General features: G+C 34.3%; 1 protein-coding gene across 5 annotated transcripts in view; it reads right to left on the bottom strand.

Moving 5' to 3' along the window:
- JMJD1C (jumonji domain containing 1C) overlaps positions 1 to 17,067 on the bottom strand; it is a 338,905-nt gene that overhangs the window by 194,133 nt on the left and 127,705 nt on the right. For 4 of the 5 annotated variants that reach the window (XM_032423900.1, XM_032423899.1, XM_032423905.1 and 1 more), the window contains one exon: positions 6,748 to 6,912. In XM_032423900.1, coding sequence (XP_032279791.1) covers positions 6,748 to 6,912 — 165 coding nt within the window. Of the gene's footprint in view, positions 1 to 6,747; positions 6,913 to 11,583; positions 12,146 to 17,067 lie in introns of those variants that run through there. The other variant, XM_032423901.1, reaches the window with a different exon arrangement.

Genomic DNA, 17,067 nt, shown 5'->3' on the forward strand with positions numbered 1-17,067 from the left:
AATTTTATATCCCCTCCTCTCCTCCATGACAATTTAAGATCTCATATTTGTATTTGATTAGAATGAGGGCATCTATTATAAGCATTTTTATTATTTGTCTTTAACTACTTGCCATGTTTAAAATTGCTAACTTACATATTTTTAGCACAACTGGCTGATTATGCTTTCCTGTCATTTGATCTTAGTGTAAAGTAACAGCCAGAAAACTTGCTGTAATTCCCAATAACATTCTTTTTCACTAGCTGGGGTAGATAGAATAAATTCATCACTTTAAAATTTATTCACTTTAAAATTTATTCACTGTCTAAGATAGATAAAGCACTGTGCTAGACTTCTAGGAACGATTCAAAGATGACTAAGACATGATTCCTGTCCTCAGGGAACTTACAATCTAGTAGGGAAAGACAGACATGCAAACAAATAGGTATAATACAAAGCAGAGGTGCCAGTTGTTAAAACAGAGGTACAAACAAAGTTCTACGGGAACACAGGATGGTGAGATTAATTCTGGTTGGGGTGATCTGGAAGGCTGAGCCTGCAGAAAAGTAGTAGAAAACTCTGCCCCTTAGAAAATGCAGCAGTGTTACAGCCCAGCTGGGTTAGGGTCGAAGCCCCACTCCCCACAGAAGGTTTTCCTAAAGGAGATGGAGCCAGGGCCCTAATCCAGTTAGGTAGGTTATTCGTTGATTTCAATTATGAATGCCAACACTTTCTTTCCCTGGTGCAAATAAATGTGATTTAATGAGTATTTTACTTTACTTAAAAAAATGAAATTTAACAATATATTAAGTAACTTACATAAAAATGTAAGACACCTTGGCTTTCATCATCAGAATAGCCTCAGGTGGTACCCTGATCATACAGGACCAAACCAAAAAAAAAAAAAAAAAAAAAAAGACACCACTTCAGCATGTTACATAGGTGGTGCTCCAATGTATGTTTTGCTATTGATACACTGGGAAGAAAGATGAAAAGACAATTCCAGAGAACTGGGTATTATACTATCCCATATTTTGTTGAAGTTTTAATTTTTAAATTTTTAAAATAAACTTTAGAAAAGGTTAATGAGACTACAGGACTTTTTTTGTTATGTCATGATTTCAAGAACCAGCAGGTACACTGCCAGTTTCTACTGATTTCTTAGAATAAGTAGACAATATAACCAATATGTAATATTTAACAGGTACCACACGAGGGGTGAAACAACTAGAAAGAGGATAATACAAACATATGTTTAAGTACAAAAGAACATGAAAGCAAGTATCATGTACACAGAATTAGAAACATTAAATTTGTAGAGAATTAAAAAATATTAGTTTCTGCTGTTTAATTCTCCCCCGCCACTGTGTTTAATTCTATTGCCATCTCATATGTAACCCTAAACTTTCTCAAATTTGTAGATATAGTATTTTATTCTGCTATATGAATTTAAAAATTCTGAATTTCATAACAACTGCTTGTAGATATCATTAAATAAGCCTCATTTTAATGAACAGCAGGGAAAAAATACAATCTCAGCTATGTGTACTAAACATAAATGTTTGTAGAAGTCTTATGAAACTTAAAATGATTATTTGCTAAAGTATACCAAGCATTGTCATTTCAATTATTTGTTCCATTAATTTTTACATCCTAATACAAAGAAAGAAAGGAAACAGGAAGAAAGGAAGGAAAACACATCCTGATTGTCTGAATTAAGGAAGATATCTCATTATATAGATGTCCTTTAAATATAAACAAACAGTTCAAAAAGTCTTGCTATCATAAAGTTAGCTGAGCAAACCATGAGGCAAATACAAAAGGGTTATAGTATCTCTAATAATATAAATAAAGCTTATAACAAATATTAGAAAAACACAAAATCCTAATAATAAGTAATTGAAAAAAGACAATCACAAAAATACAAGTTGCTAATATGAATATTCATCCCATTAAAGAAATGCAAATTAAAACAATGAAACAGTATTTTAAGATATCAAATTAGCAGATATAAAAATTACAACATTCACTTCTGTACTCAAGTTGTAAAAATCCTTTTTTAAATGTCTGGGTTTTAAAAACAAGACAGTCTGAAAATAAGTAATCAATGTTTGCGGGGGTGGGAGTGAGGTGGGGGATTAGGATTAGGGTGAAGATGAAAGCACTCACACACTGACCGGGGGCAATGGCAGTTAAGTATTTGTGGAGAGTATCAGGAGATTTTTATATATTTTTTTCAAGTTCATACCCTCTGACCAGTAATTCTACTACTATGAATCTAAATTTTTAAAATAATCAGAGATGCAAAGATTTACATATTTATCACAATAATATTTATCAGTTATTTATAATCATGAAAAAATTAGGAACAATACCAAACATTAGGGAAATGGATCATTATAGGATGAAATATTATTTAGCCATTAAAAACTGTTAAAATTATTACTTGTGAGGAGGAATGAATATGTTGAAATATCAAGTAAAAAAAGCAGGATCTACAATTTTAATGCAGTCTTAGCTAAAACTATTATTAGAAAGCAGAGATTTTATATCCTGCTGCTTATTTATTAGTTCTAATACATGGGAAGGCACATAAAATCTTTAGGGTTTTCTATATATAAGATCATATCGTCTGCAAACAGAAATAACTTTACTTCTTCCTCTCGAATTTAGATGCCTTTTTTTTCTTTTTCTTGTCTACCTGCTCTGGCTAGAACTTCCAATACTATGTTGACCAGAAAAGTGCCCTCTTGGTCTTATTCCCTATCTTAGAGGAAAAAGCTTGCAGTCTTTCACAATTGAGTATGACGTCAGCTAAGCAAAAGGATATAAAATCAACACATAAAAATCAGTTGTGTTTCTACATTCTAGTAATGAACAATCTAAAAATGAAATTATCAAATTGATTCCATTTACAATAGCATCAAAAAGAGTAAATTCCTTAAAAATTGACCAAGTAAGTGACATAATTGTACACTGAAAACTACATAACACTGCTAAAAAAATTTAAAGAAAACATAAATAAATGGAAAGACATCTTGTGGTCATGAACTGAAAGGCTTAAGATGTCAATACTACCCAAAGTAATCTACAGATTCAATGCAACCTCAATCAAAATCCCAAAGTTTCAGGCTGAAGTAGAAGTATCCATCCTGAAACTCATATGGAATTCCAAGGGACACTGAATGGCCAAAACAGTCTTGAAAAAGAATAAAGTTGGAGTATGCACATTTTCTGATTTCAAAACTTACTACACAAAGCTACATGGGGTGCCTGGGTGGCTCAGTCATAGTTGAGCGGCTGACTTATGTTTCGGCTCAGGTCATGATATTGAGCCCTCCATCGGGCTCTGTACTAAGTGAGGAGATGGCTTGGGATTCTCTCTCCCCTTCTCCTTCTGCACCTCCCCCCCAACTCACATGCACTCTCTCTCTTTATCTCTCAAATAAAATTTTACTACAAAGCTACGGTAATCAAAATAGTGTGGTACGGGCATAAACACAGACATATAGACTGATGGAATAGAGAACCCAGAAATAAACACTTGAATAAATGGTCAAATAATTTTTGCACAAGGTGCCAAGACCATTCAAAAGAAAAAGGAAAGTCTTTTCAACAAATGGTAATAGGAAAACTGGATATCAACAAGCAAATGAAAGAAGTTGAACACTCACCTAATACCATAAGCAAAAATTAGCTCAAAATACATCAAAGGCCTACATATAAAGCCTAAAACAAGAAAACTCCTAGAAGAAAACATACAATAAAAGCTTCATGATTTGGATTTGGCAATAATTTCTTGGACATAACACCAAAAGCACGGGTAACCAAAAAAATAAACTGGACTTTATGAATATTAAAAAATTTTGTGCATCAAAAGACACTGTCAACAGAGTAAAAAGTCAACCACAGAATGGAAGAAAATGTTTGCAGATTCCATCTAATAAGGGATTAATATCCTGAATATACAGAGAACTTCTAGAACTAAGCAAATAAAAACAACCTGATTCAAAAATGGACAAAACTTGAATAGATATTTCTCCAAGGAAGATAAACAAATAGCATATAAGCACAAGAAAAGATGCTCAATATCACTAATCACTAGGGAAACATAAATCAAAACCACAAGGAAGTACTACTACCTCACACCCATTAGGATGGCTATTATCAAAAACTAAAATGAACAAGTATTGCCAAGAATGTAAAATAGTACAGCTGCTGTGGAAAACAGTATGGCAGTTACTCAAAAGTTTTAAAAATACAATTACCAGATAGCAATTCCACTTCTTCAGCAATTCTCATAAGAATTGAAAGCATGGTCTCAATGAGATATATGTACACCTGTGTGCATAGCAGCATTATTCACAATAGCCATGAGGTGGAAGCAACATACGGGTCCCTCAACAGACAAAGGAATAAATAAAATGTGGTACATACATAATGAAATATTATTCAGCCTTATAAAGGAAGGAAATTCTCATACAGGCTACAACATAAAAATAAACTTCGCAGACATTAATGCTGAGTGAAATAAGCCAGTCATGAAAAGACAAATACCAGATGATTCCACTTCTATTGAGGTAGTTAGAGTAGTCAAAATCCTAGAGACAGAAAATAAAATGGTAGTTTCCAGGAGTTGGGAAGAAGAAGGAATGGGGAGTTGCTGTTCAATGGGTATAGAGTTTCAGTTCTGCAAGATGGCATAAGTTCTGTAGATGGATGATTGTACAACAATGTGAATATACTCAGTGCCATTGAACTTTATACTTAAAAATGATTAAAGTGGAAAATTTTATGTTAAGCATATTTACCATATTTTTAAAAAATTCTTTAATTCTACGGTGGAAAAAAAAGCAGAGAAATACTTTATAAGAAAATATGTCAAAATATGTCATGCTTGGTGATAAAAATAGAATGATTCATGATTTTCTACTTTAAACCATTTAGCATTTTCCAATTTTTTAATGTGTACCTTTTTTTGTATAAGAAAAAATAAGCTGAATTTTAAAAAGAGGTTACATAATCAAATATTTTATGAGGTTAAAAGGTTTTCAGCAGAAATAAATTTCTAAAATAATGACAAAAATTATTATTAAACAATATTTTCTATTTTCTCCAAAATCAGTAATTTATGAATATATATAGGAATTCACCTTGATTTTAATAATTATCTCTAAGACAGGGCAAAGGTTTTCTAAAGTTCTGTTTATTCTTTAACTATGATACTGAGGCATACTTTCTGATATTGTTGTTACTGCTTCCTGCTTTTGAGGCTTTTCATACAAAATTCACATATATGTCAAGTTTTAACCAATTTTTGAGTTAAATTTTATAAAATAAAAAAACATGTTAGTCATGGCTTTAAAATCTTCATATTAACAATTCAATATATTCATCCAACAAATGTTTCTTAAAATCTATCATGGATAGGGGCGCCTGGGTGGCTCAGTCGTTAAGCGTCTGCCTTCGGCTCAGGTCATGATCCCAGGGTCCTGGGATCGAGCCCCGCATCGGGCTCCCTGCTCCGCGGGAAGCCTGCTTCTCCCTCTCCCACTCCCCCTGCTTGTGTTCCCTCTCTTGCTGTATCTCTCTCTGTCAAATAAATAAATAAAATCTTTAAAAAAAAAAAAAAAAAAAAATCTATCATGGATAAAATTATCTTATTTTGCTAGAGCATTCAAAGTATCTTACCAAAACTATAGCTCAAAGATATCATCTTCCATCTTTTGATATTAAACATATTTTCTTTTAAAAATATAATTAGTTCATTTCATTCTCTTTTTAACCACTTATATCCTCAGACTTTTAAAGGTCTAACTCACTAAAAGAGAAAATGTGTAAGTACTACAATTATTAACAAGAAAAACTATTCTTGTAAATAGTTAATTTATGTTGAAAAAAATCTGAAAGTACCTACTCTCATGGTATTTATACCAAATACCTGAAATAATGTTTTAATGGCTTTAAAAATATTTCTTTGATATCAGCATAAGAAAATTATTTCATTCAAACATATACTGCCCAATGGTTAAACAGATACGGCTTTCTTCCTAATAGAACGATCTTATTTGGTATGTTTCTTTTTTTTTCCCAAGTTTGTTTGTTTGTTTGTTTGTTTAGTAATCTCCACACCTAACATGGGGCTTGAACTCACAACTCAGAGATCAAGAGTCGTGTGTTCTTCTGACTCAGCCAGCCAGACTTCCTTAGTATGTTTCTTTTACAAAACTCTTCAGACTAGTTGAGAATTTTGTGAAATCTGTATTTCTTAAATAGACATTTTCTAATATGAAGTAATTTTACCTATTAGGTGAACATATAATTTCACATTAAATATCTACTATCATCCGCAATGAATTCAGTCAATTTTTATTAAATTTAATAAACCAAGGAAAATTACATGCTATTGAACGCTTTAAAAAAGTATCCTCTTATTATCTACCTACAAAGTCTCAATCTCACAAAACTGTTCCACATTACACACAAACTAGTCAACTATTTGTTAGTAACCTTTAATCCAATTTATATGTTTCTCCTAACTGGATAGATTAAACTATTTCTAGGCTAAATATGCTAAGAGTACTAACAAAAAGGACACATAAAGTTGTTTAACAAAATAAAAGCCAAATTTTGATATTTCTGCCAGATACTTCAGAGCCTCTTCAGGAATAATCTATGATCACCAAGACAAATCTGAACTTACATTCAGTTCCTGTTCTTTTAAATCAAACAACTGAGAATGTTTAATGAAACAAGTATAGATCTTACCAATGCAGGCCACTGAATTTGTTTGCCCTTTGATCCCTGAGTCTGGCTAGGGTCGATCCTTCTGGCCCAGATTAAGTGGTATTCCACCAAGAAAGTTGAAAAATCTTCATATACTTTAACCCACTCTCGTTTATCCCATTCAAGATCATCAAATTCCACATAAACCTATAGAAAAGAAAATGTAAAACTCCATGAGCAATGCAGAATGTGAGATATATATATATATGTATTTTAAAAGACTTATTTATGTATTTTAGAAAGAGAGAGAGCTGGGGGGGAGGGGCAGAGGGACAGGGAGGTCTCAAGGAGACTCTGAGCTGAGCGCGGAGCCCCATGCAGGGCTTGATTTCATAATGCTCAGATCGTGACCTGAGCCAAAACCAAGAGTTGGATGCTTAACCAACTATGCCACCCAGGAGCCCCCAAGTAGGTTACTTTAAAATAAAGGCACAGGGGCGCCTGGGTGGCTCAGTCGTTGAGCGTCTGCCTTCGGCTCAGGTCATGATCCCAGAGTGCTGGGATCGAGCCCCACATCGGGCTCCCTGCTCTGCGGGAAGCCTGCTTCTCCTTCTCCCACTCCCCCTGCCTGTGTTCCCTCTCTCGCTGTGTCTCTCTGTCAAATAAATAAATAAAATCTTTAAAAAAAAAAAAATAAATAAATAAATAAAATAAAGGCACAAAGTTGAATTAGAAAAGACATTATCAAATACATTATTTGAATTGACATTTCTCTTAAAATCATTATTTAACTAACTTTCTCATTAACCATATTAGAACTCCCTACTTGTTGTATATCAAGAAGATAAACCATACATTTATTAAGAAAAGCAAATTACACAATGTTAGTACAGACTGGCTGATATCTACTAAAGACATACTAAAGACTATGTGGATACTGATGATTCTAGAAGGAGAGGTTGGGAAATATTAAATATTTTAGGCTTTGCAAACTATATGGTCTCTGTCATACCTGTTTACCTCTGATTTTATAGTACAAAAGCAGCCACAGATAATATGTAAACAAATGGGTTTGGCTTGGTTCCAATAAAACTTTACTTACAGAGACAGGTGGCAATTCAAGTATGGTTCAACATATAACAGTCAATCAGTGCAATATACCATATATACCCTCCATATACCAGAATGGAAGAAAAAATACTACATGATCACCTTGCTTGACACAGAAAAAGCATTTGACATGCTCAACATTTTGCATGATAAACATATTCCAACTAGGAATAAAAGGAAGCTACTCCAACACAATGATGGTAATACTGAAAAACCCTCAACTAACAGCATACTCAATGGTGAAAGCCTGAAAGCTTTTCCTCTAAAACAGAAACAAGGATGTTAATATTTGGAAAACCGAAGCTGACTCTCTTACACCCGTTCATTCAACCCCTTCTCCCACTTTCATCCTTTTTCATTCACTACCTAAGATGCTCTCTTCATAGAGCTGTCTTCCCTAGCACACTGTAAGTTTTGTTGGAGGCATTCTTGTTTTCTTCTTCCGCCCATCTTCTGCTCTCTTACATCTGAAGTGTTTCACTTTCCCCTCATTTAAATCCTGTTTGTTCTTCTCCCCTCACCGAAGTTCTTCCAGAATGTTTATAACCCCCACTTTCACTCAAACTTACCTTTGAACTCCTACAAGCAGTTATTTTTCATATAGTTTATGTAGTATATAATCAGATTCTGCCCTATATTCTTCAAATATAATGAGAATATTTTTATATTATGGCTGCAAACTCACTGAGGGTAAAGCTGTTACAGTATCCAGTACAGTGCTGCATACATGCAAAGTACTTAGTAAATATTAAGTATCTCCTGACTCTTGAAATTGCTGACTTTTAAACATGGACACAAACTGGTATTATGTTTGGTTTTGAGGTCTTTCTGCTGCTGCTCATTAGGAAGCTAGTTAGATATACTTACCTGTTAGAATTGGGAAAGAAGAATACACTGTTCAAGGAGTTAACACCTATTCCTAGTTATCTATGCCAACTCAGAGCAGGAGCCCAAGTCAAGGAAGGAGCCAACAAAACTGTTGGCTTCTTCTAAAAATGCATCCTAAGGGGTTGAGCTGAGGTCCACCTGATGTTATGCAAAGTTTCAAACTATACCATTTTCTCTACCACTTGAAATCTTGTAAGAGTATGTAATCACTAAATTGTGGTGCAAATGGGCTTTTGAAAACTACAGAAAACTGAAGCAGAGGCAATGCTCAGGAAAACCTGAGTGCTATCTTTGTTTTCCCTTCATGGACAATAATATGGTCTTACTGACAAAATATTTCAGTCAAGAACCTGAAGAGCCAAGGTTTTAAACATTTCCCTATCATAAATGGCATTAATTCAATGTATATTCTTCCAGATGCAAAACCCTTGATAACAGAATTAAAGTTTTCAGCATGAAGTGAACTTTCTAAACTCATGGCTGATCTTGCATGGACAGTGTCACTGACAGTTTTAGGAATCTACTAGGACCCTTGGGACAAAGAAATGAAATTCTTTTCCTTTGCTGTATAGCCAACTTACCTTCATATTATCAAAACAGTGAAGTGTTTGAATGTCAATAGTTAGATAGACAGACAGACACTAAAATAAGCTAGCCTGTTATTGTTTCATGGATTCTGGCAAAAGACAGGAGTCTCCCAGGACTTTATTACTTACAGCCAAGTGAAAGTGTGTGGCTTGTGTTGACCCCTCATGCCTCCTAAGACCCACGAGGAAGGATGCCCAGAGCCCGAAGAGGAACACCTATGCACTCAGACAGCTGTGTCACAGATCTGTGCCGGGAGAGGGTGGAGGGGCCCCCCTTTTATAATAAATAGAAGCAAGCCTGCTATTTGGAGGAAGTTATTACTTCATACTTCATTGGTGCTCACTGCAAACACAGCTCTGAGAAATGGCCCAGGTAAAGAGTGGTCAGGGTTTCCCATGCTTGGTATATCTCGCAAGGACATGCAGGAATGCTCAGTGCTCATGCTAGATTCTCTACACCAATAAAGGTAAGACTTTGTATCTTGGCTAACTGAATGAGTAACTAATCTACCCTTATGGTGTATTGGTATGTATGTGGGGTGAGGTTTGGGGAGGCATAGTTTCTTTCCATCAATCTGCAAACCTACCAAAAACACTGTATATACTCACTTGGTTGTTTAGTTCTATGTTACTTTATACTGACTCCCACCTCGTTCACCTCTATTGGGTCCTTCGGCCTGCTTATTTCCTTCTTACTAACTAAAGATACAAGATCCTTGCGGGTAAGGATTAGTATGCCTTCATCTTTTTTTTTTTTTGCATCTCTGGTATCTGGCATGGTGCCTAACAAACTAAAGTGCTCAGCAAATATTTTAACGACCCAGCACCACGTAAAACATATAATGAGTATGAATAAATGACTAATTTGCAAAAAAAAGAAAAAGGAAAGAAAAGAAAAAAGGTCCTAAATGCAACATGAATACAGTTGTTTCATTTACTAATTAATCACTGCATTCATAATTATGTAGAAAAAAAGAAAAGGAAGATTTCACTCAGTAAACACTTCTGATTGCATATTAGAGCCTATCATTATGAACACTGGGAATTCAGAAATAAGAGATATACATCAAGAATTAATAACTATGGATATTGTGGTGATTACCATAAGAGTGAATATGATCTGAGAAAAAGGCTCAGCAAAATAATCATTAAAAATAATTATTTCATAGTGAACATGTGGTAAATACTTTTTTTAGCCCAAGATACAGAACAGTGATTTTGAAGAACTGGTCGCTAGATAATTAAAAGACTATCACATATCTCTTTTAATACATGTCTTCTACAACAGATCTCAACATGCACAAATTCTCTGTTTTATGTATGTATAAAGCAGACACTGAAAGAAAAGCTGTTAGACTGTCAGAAGAACCACCAGCAAGATGAAGGAAGTATAAGCAGCAGTCATGTGATGCAGTTTCTGTTATGTGGTCCATTAAAATTAACCTAACCTTGAAACCCTTCAAACACAGGGCGCCTAGGTGGTTCAATCAGTTAAGCATCTGACTTCAGCTCAGGTCACGATCTTGGGGTCCTGGGATAGAGTCCCATATCTGGCTCCTAAGTGCTCAGTGGAGAGTCTGCTTCTCCCTCTTTCTCTGCCTCTCCCTCCACCCTGTTCATGCTCTCTCAAATAAAAATAAAATCTTAAAAATAAAAAATAAAAAATAAACTCTTCAAACACAATTATCATCTATATGGAGAATGTCTCTTTTCTCCTACATAGCTTGATTGCTTGAAAATGGCAAATGGATTCTGGTCACTTGGACACCTACATTCAATTTACACATACCAAAATAATAGCATATTAAAGCTGAGAATTATTATTTTTATCTAAATTGTAATTTCAGCCCTGCCACTTTATTTTAGGACCTCTCAGTAAGCCACAATCTTTATCTGCAAATGTTATGCAGTTAATTTGGGAAAGGTAATGTGGGAACAGTAAAAATATTAGCTATATAAAAATCTACTATGTACCAATTTGAAAAAATATTTCAGATTACTATGATGGGCATTTTTGGAGCTAAAATTCATCAATAATTATCACAAAATTTTTGAAAGGTCCTAGGAAAATCCCTATTTTCCTAGAACTATGAAATAAAAACAATGACCAATAACTAAGAAAGCTTGTATTCTCTCACAATATACTATTTTCACTGATATTTATAAAGAAAATTAAAATTACACAACTATTGCCACTATAAAATCAAGTGATAAAAACAAATTGTTATTTTTACCTTGGTATCAATAATAATACTAATATTATCACACCAGCGTGGTACACCATGGGCCTCACCTTTTTATGCACTCTAATAGTAAGAGTGATCTGCATGATGTCATGTGAGAATGGTGATGGGCTAAAACAACTTAGCCTCTAAAGAATCTTCTGTGTTAAAAATAAAAGCATTAGACTATATTAACATTCCTCAAACTATAGTCTACATTATAGAATCATTTCTTTTCATATAAAAAGGCATTACATAAGCCAGATAAGTTATGAACAATCATGGACTAGTAAGTTACAAATGTCTAATTTTATCAGAAGTCTTCTCAAGGTTTTTAATAATGCCAATGTTCATTGTCCATTATTAATAAGAGAGATAATACCATGAGATTTTCCCCATTTGTCCATAAAATCTCCAATTATGAGATACCTCACAGAATATTGCTCTATAAAACAGCAATATGGGAGAAAAATGGACTAGTTTTTCATAAGATTTATCCATCTACAAATCTATATAAATAATTTGGTGATAACCAATGGGGTGGGGGGCCCAAAACCTGGTCATCTCTTCCCAAATACTGAAAACTTTTAAATGTGGGGGTGGGGGCGCCTGGGTGGCTGAGTCCATTAAGCACATGACTCTTGATTTTGGCTCAGGTTGTGATCTCACGTCTGGCTCCGCTCAGCGCAGAGTCTGCTTTGGATTGTCTCTTCCCCTCTCGCTCTGTCCCTCCCCCCACTCACTCTCTCATAAATAAATAATAAAATCTATAAAAAATAAATTTTAAATCTGGCATTAAATTTATCAGATTTAGAATATAACACAGTAAAGTCCTTTTAGACAATTAATGTAAATAATGATACACAAATGAAAACACCTCGTTTAGTTCTCTGTTTCTTTCAATAGCATCACAAAACAAACTAAGAACTGCTGAATGGCTCAGGAGGAAGAAAACTATCAGCAGTTCAGTTTTTTAGCATAAGGCGGCTTGACAGACAGAAGAGTAATTTCAAGACATTTGAAAAAGTGAAAGAGAGAGAGAAGCAGCTTGCCCAAACAAAAAGGAAAAAAACCTTCCAGGAACTCAAATTCTGAGAATGCTTTTAAAGCATGAGAGTAAATCAATGAAGAAAGGTTTTCTATAGGTTATGAAAAAAGGGATACCTAAGAGTAGTTTACAAATCTGAAGATATGAGGATGTAACTAGAGAGTTTAAAGGAGAGGGACAGCAACTAAAAAATCTAAGGAAGAAAAATCCAAGTTAAATGCAAAGTCCTACATATTACAAATGCTTGTTAATAAATCTCCAACATAATTTATTTAGAAAAAGGCTCAAATTCTGGTTTTGATCTTTTGAGGCATGATTAGAGATTATACTAAGTATACTGTTTTTATAGAAAAGAGGTCAAATACTGAAGCTCCCATAATGTATATATAATTCCAGTTCCTAGGAGTAATTTTTAAAGTAAGTTGGAAATCTTATGAGACAACATGAATATCAATCATCTTCTAAGTATATATTAGCTTTTGACTTCTCTTTCCTAGCAGTTGATTATTAGCCTCTTAAACTCAGTGCGAGTGCTCCACAGTTTTGAAAATTTGTACTTTCAATCACCCAACCAACAAATCTTTTCTGCCACTATTACTGCTACTGACTCCAGATCCAGTCACTCCTTTCAGATATTTCTGTCCCAGGTACGAGAGGCTTTGTTCCTTCCTTTTGTAAAAGAATTGAGAAGGGGAATGACAGACAGGAAAAGAAGTATTCCTAAAATCATCCATTTAAAGTTAGAATATATAATTCCAATGAAACAATGTTACAGGTGCAGAATAAAAGAGCAGAATAATATTTTACAATAATATTACAACATGTGGTTTTAATATTACACTTCACTTATTTCTGTGGGATCAATGTACTTTAGGCTGGCTGACTAGAGAACATAAACAATGTTTAAAACATTATTTCTATGGAAAAACTTAAATTTAGTAAAAGATAACTGATTTAAAAACTTATTTGTGAAATATATCTACTCACATTTTACTTTTTAAAAATGAATGTGCATATTATAATACATACCATTTAATTATCCTATTTATAGAATTTGAAAGTGTAGTTTCCATTACAGGTTGGGCTCTAAGAAATTCACAATCAGGAAGGTAAAATGTCTACCAAAATACTTACACATTTTAGAGAATAATGTTTGAACACATAAAAAACTGAGCAAAAACTGATAAAGTCTGACTTTAATTTAGAAGTCTTTTTAAACAGCTTGTCTATGGCAAACACTGTTGACAGAGTCAAAAAATAACCCTAATTCATAGATTCTACTCCCTGTTTTGCCAAACATTGATATTTTTGATGTTATTTAAATTCTTAATATCTAGGATAAGTTATTTGATCTCTAGGATTCTAATTACATATATTATTTACCAACTGCTTTACAACCATTTGTTTTCATATGTATGTGGTAAAAATATATGTTGCAATTTACTCAAATATATACTGTGGCTATAAAAAATGACATTCAGTTCCTATTTTGATATATTACTATAAATATGTTCTTAAAACATCTTTGTTTCATGCAATCATTCATGCACACATGCTTACAATTCTTGAAAAGGTATTTGAGTGCCTACTATGTGTCAGCCGTAATTCTGGACACAAGAATAAAAGATTGAATAAGGTATCATTTATGATTTTAAGATTTCATAGTTTAGTATGGCTATAGACATTCAATAATGATAAATCAGTGTAATGAGTGGGATAATACAAATATGCAGAGTATTACTTTAATAGCTTAGAGGAGAAAGTAACAAATATAGCCTGGATAAACTGGGAAAATCTACATGACGTAAGTGACATTTTTTTTTTTTAAGATTGTATTTATTTATTTGACAGAGACAGAGCACAAGCAGGTGGGGTGGGAGAGGGAGAAGCAGGCCCCCCGCCAAGCAGGCAGCCCGACGTGGGGCCTGATGCCAGGACCCCGGGATCATGACCCGAGCCCAAGGCAGACGCCTAACGACTGAGCCACCCAGGTGCCCCAGTAAGTGACATTTAAGTAGGATTTGAAGAAATAAGCAGGATCTCACAGATGAAAAAAAAGGGGGGGGGAATACTACGTTTACAGGCATGAAAATCAAGCACACTCAGAATATTCTAACTTACCTAGAGCAAAGGTTGTCTGGGTTTAGGTTATAGGAAATGAAATTTGGATTAGAGAAAATGTGGAGAATGAGAAATTCATAGGAAAGAACATAAAAGCATATAAAATCTCAAAACTTACAGGCTACCAAAGGAAAAGAAACAAATGAACACAACTGAGAAGGAAAACAAAGTATAACCTGTAGAGAAGGTACTATTCCAATCAAGAAGGTAAGTTTCATATGAAGAGGCAAGTTAACATCTTCAAAGGCTACAGACAAATTTAAAAAAAACCCACTGGATTGGACAATTAAGACACTGTAAATTACTGGAATATGATAAAAATCAGTGGTGAGGATGAATTAAGAAGGATGAACATTTCCACCTCCTTCCTCTGCATTAGGAGGTTTTCTAAATATTATAGCATATTAGAAAAATATCAAGTTCTTCTTTTTCTGCCTGCGGAAAAGAACTAGGGATTTTCCTTCCACAGTATGTAACAGGGACTATACCATGTTCCTGGGCATAGCCATGTGGTCGTTCATTAATTGAGCCTAATAAGACAATGTAATAGGCAGTTAATCCATCTGGTAGCTGAGGCAATGCAAAACCATCACTGATATTCTTCTTTACAGATTTGCTATTCCAGTTAAGTAACTTTTCTTTTTTTCTTTTTATTTTTTTTAAAGATTTTATTTATTTATTTGACAGAGAGAGACACAGCGAGAGAGGGAACACAAGCAGGGGGAGTGGGAGAGGGAGAAGCAGGCTTCCCGCTGAGCAGGGAGCCCGATGCGGGACTGGATCCCAGTACTCTGGGATCATGACCCGAGCCGAAGACGGACGCTTAACGACTGAGGCACCCAGGAACCCCAACTTTTCTTTTTTAAAAAACATTTTTAAAAGATTTGAGAGAGAGAGAGAGCACATGTGGGGGGGGGGTAGAGGGAGACAATCCTCAAGCTGACTCCCCGCTGAGCATGCTGGGGCTTGATTCCAGGACCCTGAGATCACGACCTGAGCAGAAATCAAGAGTTGGTCACTCAACCGATGGAGCCACCAGGCGCCCCCAGTTAAATAACTTTTCAAAGAAGAGCTGGCCACAGGTAAAACATATTTCTTTGATATTTTACATAAAAAATCAGGTATTTGTTTCTTATTTTCACACTACTAAAAATTACATCTGGTTTCTAGCTTTTATATTTTTAATTCCTTCAATTTACCTTCTGCAATAGGTTTCTTAGAAAGTTACCACAGAAATAAAGATTTTTTTATAATATTGTAAAGTAGTAGTAAATGCCCTTTGTTTATATTATTTACGAAGAACCCAGTACTGGGCATTAGTAACAAATTAGTAAGATGAAAATATGCTTCTGATTCTTGATGTAACTGTTCAAATATGTATTTATAAAACAGTTATTATTTGAGATAGAGAAACATGCTACTTATTAATGAAGACAACTAAATACTAAAAAAAAGTGTATTTTTAGGCAGAAACAAATATATTTGAGGGAATACTGAGTTCTAAATATAATATTGGCATGTAGGTAATAGTATTACTATCTATCTGAAATACAGTAGAATGAATATGGCCAAAAGGCTCCTAATGAGTCAAGAAAGATGTTACAAATTCTATTCACTAAAGGCAAATGTACTTTACCCAAAGGTGAATCATCTCATCTTCACTTAGAACGCACTGACACTAGTATACAGATAAGGATAAATTATACTATCTAGTTTCCAAGTGCAAAGCAGATTATAAAAGCAAAACAGGGAGAGAGACTCTTAGGACATGCTTCCATAGTACTCTTAAGAACTATGAAAAGTTTCACAAAGACTTTAGAAAATCTTTTACCCTAGGACTCAAAATTGGTCCTAACATAGTATCATCATATTATAATTCAATATTCAATGGGTATTTAATTAAAAACTATATGTAAAAGGTTAAAAACCTTCTATATATACTTTCATAGCAACATATATCTTGTCTCTGCACCATCTGACACAAATGAAATAGGTCTGTATACATTTAATGTCTATCTCTCCTATGAATGACACAGGAAAAGTCTAAATTTATATCCAGAATAATCATCTAAGATGATGCAGAAATGTATCTTAGAAAACTCTCATGTAAATGGCTAATACTTATATTCTATAATATCTATTGCCAGCTTTATTCATTATTACCAAAATTTGGAAGCAACCAAAATGTCTTTCAACAGGTGAAAAAACAAGCTGTGGTGCATCCATATAATAAATACTACTCAGCAATAGAAAGAAATGAAAATGAACTCTCAGGGTGCCTGGGTGGCTTAGCTGGTTAAGCGTCTGCCTTCGGCTCAGGTCATGATCCCAGGGTCCTGGGATTGAGCCCCGCACTGGACTCCTTGCTCAGCGGGGAGCCTGTTTC

The sequence above is a fragment of the Phoca vitulina genome, unplaced genomic scaffold (assembly GCF_004348235.1).
Source record: "Phoca vitulina isolate PV1807 unplaced genomic scaffold, GSC_HSeal_1.0 scaffold29, whole genome shotgun sequence".
In the NCBI taxonomy this organism is placed as follows: Eukaryota; Metazoa; Chordata; class Mammalia; order Carnivora; family Phocidae; genus Phoca; species Phoca vitulina.